General features: G+C 41.3%; 2 protein-coding genes across 2 annotated transcripts; one reads left to right on the plus strand and one right to left on the minus strand.

Annotated features, from left to right (window-relative positions):
• Positions 1-3: 3 nt before the first annotated feature.
• Positions 4-6,862, minus strand: hnrnph3 (heterogeneous nuclear ribonucleoprotein H3 (2H9)). Its single transcript, XM_080500155.1, has 11 exons — positions 6,804-6,862; positions 5,034-5,126; positions 4,705-4,860; positions 4,477-4,620; positions 3,436-3,574; positions 2,417-2,619; positions 2,171-2,296; positions 1,625-1,740; positions 1,227-1,362; positions 979-1,035; positions 4-902 (listed from the first exon to the last, which is right to left on the minus strand). Exons 2-11 carry the CDS (start codon positions 5,119-5,121, stop codon positions 829-831), a joined length of 1,239 nt encoding a protein of 412 aa, XP_080356281.1. The 5' UTR covers positions 5,122-5,126; positions 6,804-6,862; the 3' UTR covers positions 4-828.
• A 1,095-nt stretch (positions 6,863-7,957) lies between these two features.
• LOC308134649 (phenazine biosynthesis-like domain-containing protein 1) lies at positions 7,958-11,435 on the plus strand (the record flags this gene model as incomplete). Its single annotated transcript, XM_080502421.1, has 10 exons — positions 7,958-8,041; positions 8,301-8,400; positions 9,582-9,680; positions 9,859-9,968; positions 10,141-10,170; positions 10,297-10,385; positions 10,483-10,574; positions 10,916-10,999; positions 11,167-11,229; positions 11,323-11,435. 10 exons carry the CDS (start codon positions 7,958-7,960, stop codon positions 11,433-11,435), a joined length of 864 nt encoding a protein of 287 aa, XP_080358547.1.
• Between the last annotated feature and the right edge of the window lie 859 nt (positions 11,436-12,294).

A 12,294-nucleotide genomic window follows, 5' to 3' on the forward strand; every position in this document is an offset into this window, starting at 1 on the left:
AAAGACAATTAAATAGAAAATTTATTAGGCAAAATGTACAACAGCTGCATTAAGCTATCTTACAGCTCAAATATAGAGACTTTGTTTTACTTCCACTCTTTGAGAGTAGAATAAAATATTCCACTTAACTTTGAAATTCTGTAATGAACCGTGAAAACATTCATAAAAAAAAACACACCAGCTCACATTTTTTTTTTACTTTTCAAAACCAGGAAAGCTGATCTGAAACCCAGGCTGAATTATTGTATGGTGAGAGAAAACATCTGAAACGAAGATCACATTTAAAAAATGCTAATTTCATCCGAACAGGAAAAAGCTGATAACCAGTCACCTCAACAGCGACCAGTCTCTGCCACGTCCACACTCAAACTCAAAACATGCAGAATAATTCAACTTTTGCACAGTAAAAACTCTGGAATAAATGAAGCACCTTTTGATTTCCTCTCAATCCGTTCTCAAAAAACTTGTTTTTGGTAGCACTTTACACTTTTTTTTTTTTTATTCTGAAGTTTGACAAACTTTAAGACAATATTATGTTGTTTATAAAAGAAATGACCCAATAACCATCCTCAGTTCAGTTTTTGTGACGAGCCGTTTAGTTCTTCGTGTGCTTTCAGGAATGGTGTGAGAAGAGAAGGGTGCTTCTTAAGGTCATATCTGGTGCTGTGTTAGAACAAGTGTTACTAAAACGGAATAAAACGTCGGTCACAGAACAGATGAGCGACTCGCCGTCAGCTTTCCTGCTTGGAAAGGCTTTTCCGTCGAACGTGGCCAAAACACACGGTGAGCAACAAACGCCGGGATGGATGGAGGAAAAGTGAGAGAACATCAGTACGAGCCTCTCAGCCCACTGCTCCGCGGTCCTCCTGAGTTACCGTAGTATCCTCCTCCGCCACCGCGGCCTGAAAGGTTTTTCATTAGATGCGTCGATGCCGAAACAAACGGCGTATGTATTGACATTTTCCCCTGTAAACTCACTCATTTCAGCCACTCCGCTGGACGTAGAGTTGAGGAACAGCTCAATGTAGCGATGCTCTGTGGAAGGGGGGGGAAACAGTCCGTCACTTCACGACATCTGAAGATCATCAACCAAGACTGACAAGTTTGTTATCCAGTGCAGGTTTTCACTTCTCCAGTGCAAGTCAGCAAAAAAAATAAATAAATAAATAAAAAGCATTCGAGGCAAAGTTACAAGCAGACTTTTAAGAGGGAAAGGAAGAACATACGCATGTGGTTTTTGTCTTTGGACATTGCTGCGACGGCATCTTCGTGAGAGCGAAACTCCACGTCGGCCTCGCCGGTTGACTTCCCGTTCGGAGCCATGTCGATGTGGACCCTCATGGGATTCAGGGGAGAGAAGAACTGCAGCAGAGCAGAGGAACGGGAAACGGTTAGTTCTGAAATGACACTTTCTTCATCGTTAACCAAGTGAAATTTGACTTTTTTTCTTTCTTTCTTTTTTTTAAACCCACGTTGAGTCCGTTTGCAACAACCGGAAAAAACTTGCTAAGTGGGAGGTGTCAGACAAGAGTAATAACAGGATCTGTGTCACTGCACTGGAGAAATCCTGAGAAGAACTGAGGTTTGCAGACACACAGGCAGTGGTGTGACTGTGCGGTCTTACTTTAGCGATGTCTCCCTCTGTCGCACGGAAAGGTAAACCCCGCATGTGGACGAAGTGACCACTGTGAAAGCCTGAGCCCCCGTCGACTTGACCACCATAGCCATGACCCCCCATTCCTGTGAACAGACATAAAACATTCACGTCAAACCTGAAGAGTGATGTGGAACAAAAACATTGAACACGTGTATTTCTTGGGTTCTATTTATCATTGAAATGGCGTTGAGCATTGGAAACATACTTTCAGCTGAATAATCAGTGACATTAACAAACTGCAGCCATCAAACATTAATTGTGTTCGACTCAGGAGCGGGGCTGCTCAGTTAATCCAATTTTAATCGTGATTACGATTTTAGCTTGGTTTATTTTTTACTACTACATTACAAGATATTTTTATAGATTTAACAGTTTTTTTTTTTTTTTTTTAAACATGTTCAATAAATGCTGTTGCAAATTCAAAGGCATAATTGTGTAAATAATCGTGATGTCAATATTGCCCAAAGTAATTGTGATTATGATTTTTTTTTTTCCACACTCAAGCAGCTCCACTCAGGAGGGTAAAAAAAGCTTGAACCTTACCTCGCCCTCCCCTCTCTCCTCTCACTCGCTCATCAAACATGCCGTTCCCAAAGCAATAGTTGTTGAAACCGTTGTAGTTGTCGAAACCCCCGTAGCCTGGACAAACGTGCAGCGGAGGACAAGGAAAAACGGTAAAAGTGACTCCGTCATGTTAAGGTTCGTTTTTTTCTCTCTTCACAAATAGAAGCGACACATCGAATCGTCTGCATCGCTTACCTCCTCCGTAACCGCCCCCGGTCCTCATGGTGTCCATTAGGCCACCGCCACCGCGACCCGGCGCAGGTGCGAAGAACCCCCCCCGGGGGCCCCCCATCATGGGCCTGTCATAGGGCCCTGGTCGCTGGCCCCCCAGTCCCCGCCGCGGCAGCTCGTAGTAGGCTCGGATCTCATTCCGACTGCTCTTAAAAATCTCTATGTACCTGCAAGGCGAGTCCCGCGGCGGGATGAACGAGGGGCAGAGGGTGGCGTTAAGGTGTAGCAGTGGCTCACGTCTTCTCACATGCACACACATGATTTACAGAGAGAGAAGATATAAAACACAAATAATGCGTACTCTAGAATACAAATGGCTCGAAAGACTGAACAACCTCAACAGAATGTCTTTAAGCTGGGCAGTGAATGAAATATACACCAACCTCACCACTGTTACTGACAGGTAAGGAAATGCTTTTTGGTGTTTTGTTTTGTTTTTTCTGTACTGATGTGATGCTTTAATATCGAGAGGCATCTGGACAGTAACACAGTAACGCTACACTTTATCTCCTCTGCCAGCATTATTTATATGACACATAAAGGACAGGCTATTAAAAGGGCTGCAAATTAATTATCTAATGTACCCAAATGTTCGCAGCCTTAAATGATGACCACAAGGGAACTGAGAAAAAAAAATGTATATGTATGTATATGTATATATATATATATATATATATATATATATATATATATATATATATATATAAAATCACACCAACTTCAAGATTAGATAGACAGACTTTTATCCCAATATCCAACATGTAGTACAAAACCCACTAAACCCTCCCATTACTATGTACAATTACCACGTAATCATTACCCACAATTATGTTCATCACACCAACCCATGCTCATTATTCAACCTGAACAGAGCCCGTCCCATTAATACCAAAGTTTGTCTAACATCACCCCCCCCCCCCCAATGTAAATTCTACAATAGAAGCCCAACCCAGTCCAGCCCGTCCCCTTCCCGTCTGTCCCACCTGTGCCCTATTCTTTCCTTGTGTTTCCCCAGAGCCTTTTCTGCTATCTCCTTTGAGGCAAACTGCACGAAGGCTTCCCCTGTGCTCCTCCCCTGGTAGTCCACTGGCAGAGTAATCCCATTTGGCACGATTCTCAACCCTTCAACCCAAGCACACATAAATACATTGGTCGGTACGTAGACTGATAAAAGAGTAGATAGAACAACACCCGCTGCACATGTGGAAGCTTTGCAGGATTATCAGACTTCACGAAAACAGCTGTACAGAACTCAGAATACTGCGTTAAAACAGAGAGTAGTGTATCTTAATAGAGAACTGCGATTACACCTGCTGTTGCCAGACAAAATTCTGGCCAGGAGTCGGCGTACAAAACACAATATTATCAATTAAAACATTTTCTTCTCTGAACCAAAATGTAACTTGATTATCCTGAATACATGTTACCTATTAGTAATACCAACCCAGCTCTTAAACCAATTCTATTTAGGTGGTATAAGCATGCTTTACTAATGGTTTAACATAACATTAACACGATTGGATATTTGACGAGACAAATTACTGAGCACGACATAAGTATATTTACAAGAACACAAACATTAGGCTGAAACACAGAGACACATTAAATGACCACAGGTCAGAGTAATTACTGTCAGCGATTGAGATACAACATGTGAAGGCATCGTGTTCGGTTTTCTCACTGCTAACGTTTTGAAGGGTGTCACTGTGGTGGTGGACTGCTGTGGGGCTGAAGAGTAAGGTACTGGTCCAAATTCATGTATTTCATGGTGTGATCAAAGAAATGTTCCCTAGTGTGGCACAAACGCTGATGGTTCTAAAAAAATGTGATAGTTCTTTCACAGAATAAAGCTCAAGAGCGACGTTAGGAATTGATATTAAGACATAATCTTATACATTCCAATTAAAGTCATTCATTGCAGCATACAAATTATAAGAGGAATGAGATTCATCCGGAACGGTGCAACATCAATACGGTTCAAGTACATGAGCAGAGAGAGAGAGATGTTTCGATTGTTTAGGTACCTGAGAAGAACTGAACAATTTCCTCCTTGCTGCATCCGAACGGCAGGCCTCTGAGTCTGAGCATGCAGCCGCTGCAGCTGTCATAGTCAGCAGGACCACTGCGTTTCAGCACCCAGTCCATTTCACTACGGTTCGACTTAAACACTGATTCGGACACACAAAGAAACACGTGTGAGCAGGAATGTCACTACATAAACTTGTCGATGTCTGTGACCCTGCTTCCTGTACCTTCTATATATCGATGTCCCATGTATTTGCGGTCCTTGGCGAGTCCATTCTTGAAGTCCTCTGCCGTCTTCAACTCAATAAACGCCTCTCCACTGGGACGGCCCTCTTTTGAGTAGGTGAAGCACACTCCGTTGACGTTTCCCACGATGCCACAGTCTGCGTAGGAATGGTGAAAAGCGAAATATCAACATTAAATATATAAGAGATAATAATGTGCACTTGAATCTCATGTTATTCAGTCTCACTTGCTTCAATTCAATTTGTGCCCAAACATAATTCGAGTCCCAAAAACTGATCATGCAAATTGGTTAGATTCATCGTGTGCTCACCAGAAAAGAAACCAGCCACCTCCTCCTGTGTGCAGGACCAGGGAAGTCCTCTGATCCGGACCACGTAGCCCTCGTCATTCAAAGACATTCTTACTACGAGACGAACAGAACAAGGAAAACCACTGTTTGTACCAGAAAACACTCGCACAAGGTGTGACACTAAAACTGTCCACGGCCCAGTTGTTCAAAACTCGGGTTAATTTAACCACTGGTTAAACCCCAAGGGCCGGTTAAATTCTTAACCCGCCGTCCGCTAACCGACCGTTAAATAAGCGTTGTTCAAAACATTTTATCTCGTCTATAAAACGACCATAAAACATAGCAAATAACACTGCCGCCAGGATATATTTTTGAATTTAATTGACACAAATTACACCACCAATGCAGATGCCCATCTTGACAGCAGAGTCTGGCACTTGGTCCCCATGCAGCTCCACAAACCACCAAGCAAGGAGGTTATATAAGATTTATAGTTTTTTTTTTTTTTTACATTTCACTGTATTTTGCAGCAGAATGTTTCATTATAATTTACTTTATATTGAGATTGTAGTCATTTTCAGTACTAATTGTGTGAGCTTGAAAAAAAAAAAACATTGACAGTTTCTTCACATACACTGTGCACCACAACAAAGAAAAACTCTCAAGTGTTGCTTTAAAGGTTATTGTATCAATATTTTACCAGTCCAGCCACTCAAGATAAAACTGGACCACATGTGGCTTCTGAAGTTACATTATATTCAGTATAGATCATTGTTTATATATATTCTACACATCTCTATATTGGTTCAGTTATGTCATTTTAAATAAGTATAACATATTTGCTTTATCACGTCACAATGTAGTATTTAGTCGTCCACAATGCAACTATATAGTATATGATGCCCAGATGCTTAAGTAGCAAGATAAACTCCAAATAATAATTTATTAAAACTATGATCTTACACAGTGAGACGTGGACAACTCAGAACCGGTAGAGGAGGTGAAACTCTTTAATGGAGTACTGATTTATTTATATCAAAGTCCAATTAATTAATCCACGGTACACCCCATACTTCATTTGTTGAACTGTTGATCGAGAGTTAACTGTTGACTGTTAACATCTTAAGTGCGTTACCTTCAACATCAAGATGTGTTTATCTGTTATACGGGTTAAAGTTAACATAGTTTTGAACAACCAGGCCCTGATCACTACTTGAATGTGAGCAAGCAGTTTGTTTGTACAGTCTTGTTTTTAATATTTGAATTCAGCCAAGTAACACCAACTCTTTCGCTACACTACATAACATTATCCTGTGTTTGCCCAGAGTTGCAACTGAAAAAGCTTTTAGCACAGAGAGAGCTGGGGATGTACACTCTGGCCCTCATGTGTCAGTATAAACACTTTGAAGACGCTTCCTGCTTCTGCAGACAAAACCACCATGTCCGCTAGCTTCCGTGACTACAGCTCAACTACAAACTCCCCAGGAACACCGGCAAAAAATGTATTCACGACGAGGGTTGCGGTACTAGTTAAAATACCCGTTTGCAGGTTGTCCCGGGATAATACGAGGTGGATTACAGTTACCGTCTCTCTGCTGCCAGTCTCATGTTGAAACACGTTAGCGGTTAGCAGCAGGTTAACTGTAGGACACTGACAGCGGTCAAACATGCGATGCAAACTAGTTCAGACACGCGCGTCCCCGCGCTGATACGGTGCGGGGACACACACCCCCTGGAAGAGACGTGTCGGTCGTCACAAAAAAACAAGTTTAAATGTTAAAATGGTCTCACAGTCGCCTCTTCTCCACGGTCTCCTGCTTCTTCTGCTTGTGTCCCGAGCCTCAGGTGACTCCGCTGGCAGCCGCTCAGGTGTTATCGCGAGACTTCGCGAGACATGCGATCGATCACGTGGTCTGCTTGGGTCGATAATGTTTTTTTTATTTATTTATTTTTTATTTTCATAAAATAGAAATATAATATTAAACGAATAACAAAAAAAAAATGAACCTGTGCTCAAGAGAAAAGGAATGAAAATAAATAAAAAATTAAATAACAGATCAGGGAACAAAAAGCAGACAAAGACCATAGACAAAGACTTCTTGTGCTGGTTAAATGCTTTTAATTAGAAATATCAGGTAACTCTTCACTCTACAATCATTACCCTTGGTATTGCACGACTGCATATGATTTTTTTTTTGGTCTCTTGTGTCAGTGTCTCAGAAAAAATCATTGGTTTACACAGGCAATGTCACACAATTTAAAGAAACAACTGGGTTTCAGAACAGTTTATTTCAAGGCCATATACTCACGAGGACGTGGTTTGCTTTCATGTTAGTGGCGGTTGAGCTGCTCAGAGTGGTTAATGTTCCAATATTTAATTTCCAAGTAAAAAGGTTCCCAGGAGGTATTTTTTGTAAGGACTTAGACTCAAACTGAAGTTAGTCTTTCATAGTTCAAAAACCTGACTGAATGTTGGTGCTTTTGAGCAGCTGAATTTAGATTGGTCACGTCTGAACAAAGCCATCAGGCAAAGAACTTTGAACGCTTCCTTGTAGATGAACTCTGAACCCAAAGCAGCGTCAGGCGTTCGGACCTTTTCAAACATAATCCAGATTGTGGCAATATGAATGAAATGTGTTCAGTAACTGGGGCAAGAGAGACACATAAACCGAGCAATTCTATGTCATATATAACAGGAGAAATTCATAAAAAGGCACTTCTTGGTGTAAATGTGGGAGTTTTATGGATTGTTGGATAAAATCATGAGCCTTTGAAAATATAAAAGCGCACTCTGGCAACCACAGTGTTAACATCTGGCAGACCGAGGCCTCGGTTTACTTTGCACAGTCCAAACTCCACCGGCAGCAGCACAGCGGCTGTGTCAAACAATCCTGGCTGGAGACTCCCGTTAATACAGGTTATTCGGCGTGTTAAACCCGATAACGATGGAGATTCCCGTGTACACGGTGGATACCTTCACTAATGTGCCGTTCCGAGGAAATCCTGCAGCAATTTGTCCACTGATGCAAGTAAGTAAACGTAGTTACATGAGAGTAAGAGAACTTTGGGCTCCAGTATGGCAGTCGGCGTCGGGAATTCACAACATGGAGATCACAGTGAAAACATACCAGTGGATGCCAGTTTGGTGTGTCTGTTCACTATGATACTCATGAGAAGGGGGGGGGGAACAGTTTGACTGTCACTGTAACTTCAGTCTAATGTGATTGTCTTCAAACCAGCACTCACCAATACACAGTGTGAATGCGTCTCATAGTGCGTTTCCAACAGGAGCTTAGTGATGATATGTACCAGAAGATCGCGGCAGAGATGAACTTGTCAGAGACTGCTTTCATCACCAGACTCAATCCCTCTGACACCTTCACTACAGGTATCTTTTCACATTATTAGCTCAGATTTTAATTGTGTTGTTGTTACAGGTTATAAAAATTATCCCATGGTCCAGTTTTCGATCATGTTATCTAAGGCTGTTGGCAATGAGGGGAACAGAAAAGCTTGCTCTCAAGTACAACCACATTGATTTAATTATATCCAATTACAAGAATTGCTGTTAAACTGCAGCAGTTTAAGAACAAGTTCAGTTCAGTGGGAAATATAAGTAACTTCTTTTCTGCTTCAGGTGAAGGTTTATGAAGTTTAGATAATATTTGTTTACAAGTTGCTGGGATGTTACCGAGATTAGTTATGACAATGATTATTGACTGACTCCCCTTCAGGCAGCATCCAGCGACACCAGCACATTTCGGCAAGTGATGGTGTGTAGAACAGCAAATGCACAACAGCAAGAGAACTGATTAAAAAATTACATTTGTCAACAAGCATTTATTTTATCTATCTTTTTCTATTTGTATGTTCAAATCAAACAAATGTGCTTCTGAAGTTTACTAAAGTAATTTTGCCTGTGTGTCCTTGTACATTGACTCCCCCCCCCCCCCAAAAAAAGCCAGTCTCAGCAGTCCAGGAAAGAATGTTTGACAATGCAACCAGCTGGCAGTTGAAACGCAGTATAAGTGGAACGTCTGCATCATTCACACCTACGTCCAGACTCTCTTAAGTGTATGTCAGAATGTGAATTGATTAACTTCCTAAGTCTCGACCAGAATTCATATAAAAACTGAGAAGTCTTTAATCATTTAATTAAAAAAAAAACCAACAATGTATTTTATACTACCGAGCTGAGAATTATCCTCACTTTGACCATCAAATACATACATTACCACTTTTTAATGGAATTATTAAATTGGTATTATTCAGGAATTTGACTATAAACACTCATCAGCATACTAATATTAAGATAAACTTCATTATGCTCCATTTGTTGTTGATTTTCTTTCTTGCTGGTGGTGCGTGAAGTAATCTCACCTTCATGTCCTTGTTTGGTTCCCTGCTGGTCCCTGAACAAGTCTATTAACCCTCAACCTCTCACTGGTCTGCAACCAGACATTGGGGCCAAATCAAAGACGTGGATCACATGATGCACGATGGCGAAGATGGAAAAGAGCGGCACAAAATGGGGGCTCTATTAAAATGTTTTTAAAATGTGATCAACAGGCTTGAGGTTTCATCTGCGATGGTTCACACCAACCACTGAAGTGAACCTGTGTGGTCATGCCACTCTGGCCTCTGCTGCAGTACTGTTCAAGCACGAGAGTAAGATACAACACACATACAAGAAGATCAAGGCAGGATATGGTGTTGTTATGATTTATTTATTTATAGTTTTTATTATTTATATATATTACATTAGTCAGATGGAGGAATCCACTTTGCCAACAGTTCATTGATGTGTGTGAGTGTGACACTCAGTGTGCTGCCTTTATTCCTATAGAGAACGTAAATCCCACGGTGGTGTTTGAGACGAGAAGCGGAGATCTCTCAGTCACCCAGCAGGGAGAAGGTTACGTCATGAACTTTCCCCTCAACCCACCCACCCAAGAGGTACAGTACATGGTCAACTAAGCAGCTCAGGATCCAACTACAGAACCCGGTTGATCCAGTTTTATTATTTTTGTTATCATTTCGAACATATTGAGAAGTTATTTTGATGTATAAAAAGAAAAGAAAAGTGTGCCTCTGCTGAAATAACTTTTCCAAAGCATTATCACCTCAGGATGCCAGTGAGTTCAGAGACATTATCAAGGTCAGTATCAGCGTTCATTCACAATTTATGAGCTCATTTGTGTGAACAGTTTGCATTAGTGTGACGCTGCCCCTGTTTTCATCCGAGAGCGTGAGCTCTTAATGAACTCTCTGCATTTATTTGCAGGCAGCAGTTGGAAATAATCCAGTTCAGGATGTTTGTTTGAGCTCTTCCACAAAGAAACTGTTGATTCGCCTGGCTGACAGCTGTGACAGGTCGTAGACCAGTGCAGGCTTCATTTTGGAAGCAGCTTTTTGCATATTCCTACTTGTGTCGGTGTGTTTCTAATGGGTGTAAATGTTTGGTAAACAGGTCAGTGCTCACTGGGCTGAACGTCGATACTGCTGCACTTCAGAGCTGTGAGAAGAGTGGCCGAGTTAAAGGAGTAATCATTACACTAAAAGGTATTCAGAGATTTATATTTAACATTTACTCTGTAAATCCAGGATACTTTATTTTGTAGAATTATATAAATTAGGATTCGTAAAACACCAGAGTAAGTGGAATATAAACACGTTTTCCCAAGAGTGACCTGGCCAAAATGGCATCATAAAAATATGGTTACAACAATACAAACATCCAAAAAGTCAATCACTACAGGATGATAATCACAAACGGCTCCATATCTGGTTTCTCATTCCTGATAGTTTTAAGGTTTTCTTCACCTCACGAAGCAGGATCCTATCTGAAAACTGTTTCCCCATCTATCCATGATTTCTTCAAATGCTGCTGCGCCTCACCACAGGACCAGCAGACGGCCAGCCACACTACGACTTCTACTCCAGATACTTCGCTCCATGGTTTGGCATCCCAGAGGACCCCGTCACTGGTGAGGTTCTTCACACTGCTGAACTGGTGACTGCAGTGGCACGTTTGAATATACTCTAGGGTTATGTTGAGCAGGGATGCAGTGGTGACGGTGTTTCATGTATCTTATGGCATCTACCGTAATAAAATATGGAAAGAGCACCTGGTAGGAATATTCTGTTCTTGCAGGATCCGCCCATACCGTTTCAGGGAGCTACTGGTCCAAACAGCTGGGAAAAAAGAAAATGCTTGGTAAGACGTTACACGGAGCCAATTGGCACCGGGTGTTTACAGGTGTTGTTTCTCTCTATAGTCTTATCACACCCATATCTTGTGTTTGTGTAGCCTACCAGTGCTCCAAGCGAGGCGGAGAGCTGCAACTCGAACTGAGAGATGATGATCGAATCAACATAGCTGGACGGACCGTCACTGTACTGCGGGGAACGATCATTCTGTAGACACAAGCAGAGAGCATGTATCTGCAAACAGAGGCCTTGTTCTATATGATGGATCATAAATAAAAGATCAAACACTAAAGCTTGGACTGGTAATTCTTATAAAAGAACATAAGGGAACAATAACACGCCATGGATGAGAGAAAAGACACACCCTTCGTAAGAATTCATTGTTTATTTGTATTTTATTTGTTGCACAAAATTCAAGTATGACTATTAAAAATTAGAATCAGCCTGATGGTCCAGAGTTCGCCAGACACATTTGTCACATTGCTGAATGAGAATCAAAATAATGAATCACAGATCGAGATCATTAGATTGCTGCGAGCAGAATCACTGTCGCTCTCAGTCTGTAGTTTACTGACACATTAGCAGCTCAACAAGTGTGCCAAAAGTCTGCAGTGCAAATAGTTCTGGTCAGTAGCTCTTTGCTGCATCATATTCTAAGTGATACCATAAAGAAAAAAGAAAAATCTACCAAAAAATTCCCATTACAACTTGTTCAGTTGGTGTAGTGACGTCCATTTGTAGATAATTACAATCAAATATGAAGAAATCACAAAACCTGAGGACATGCCCTTACTTACTTCAAGTGACTATATAGAGAAAAATAAACTCTGTTGACTGTGATGGAGCTTTATGACAGACGGGTATGAGCTTTTCCTCTGTGGCAGCAGAATGAAATGGAGGTAACACATTGTCATCAACAATTCAAAAGACGAAAAAAATGCCTGAAAATGGGTCAGTATACTGAAGGAGACATTTTAATATGGAGCTTAACTGTGACTATCAAACTGGAGGTCTTATGGTTTTTGCACCACCAATGATCAAAGTGGCAGTTCACATTCGGGTACACAGTCCA

Source organism: Blennius ocellaris (genome assembly GCF_963422515.1).
Source record: "Blennius ocellaris genome assembly, chromosome: 1".
Taxonomy (NCBI): domain Eukaryota; kingdom Metazoa; phylum Chordata; class Actinopteri; order Blenniiformes; family Blenniidae; genus Blennius; species Blennius ocellaris.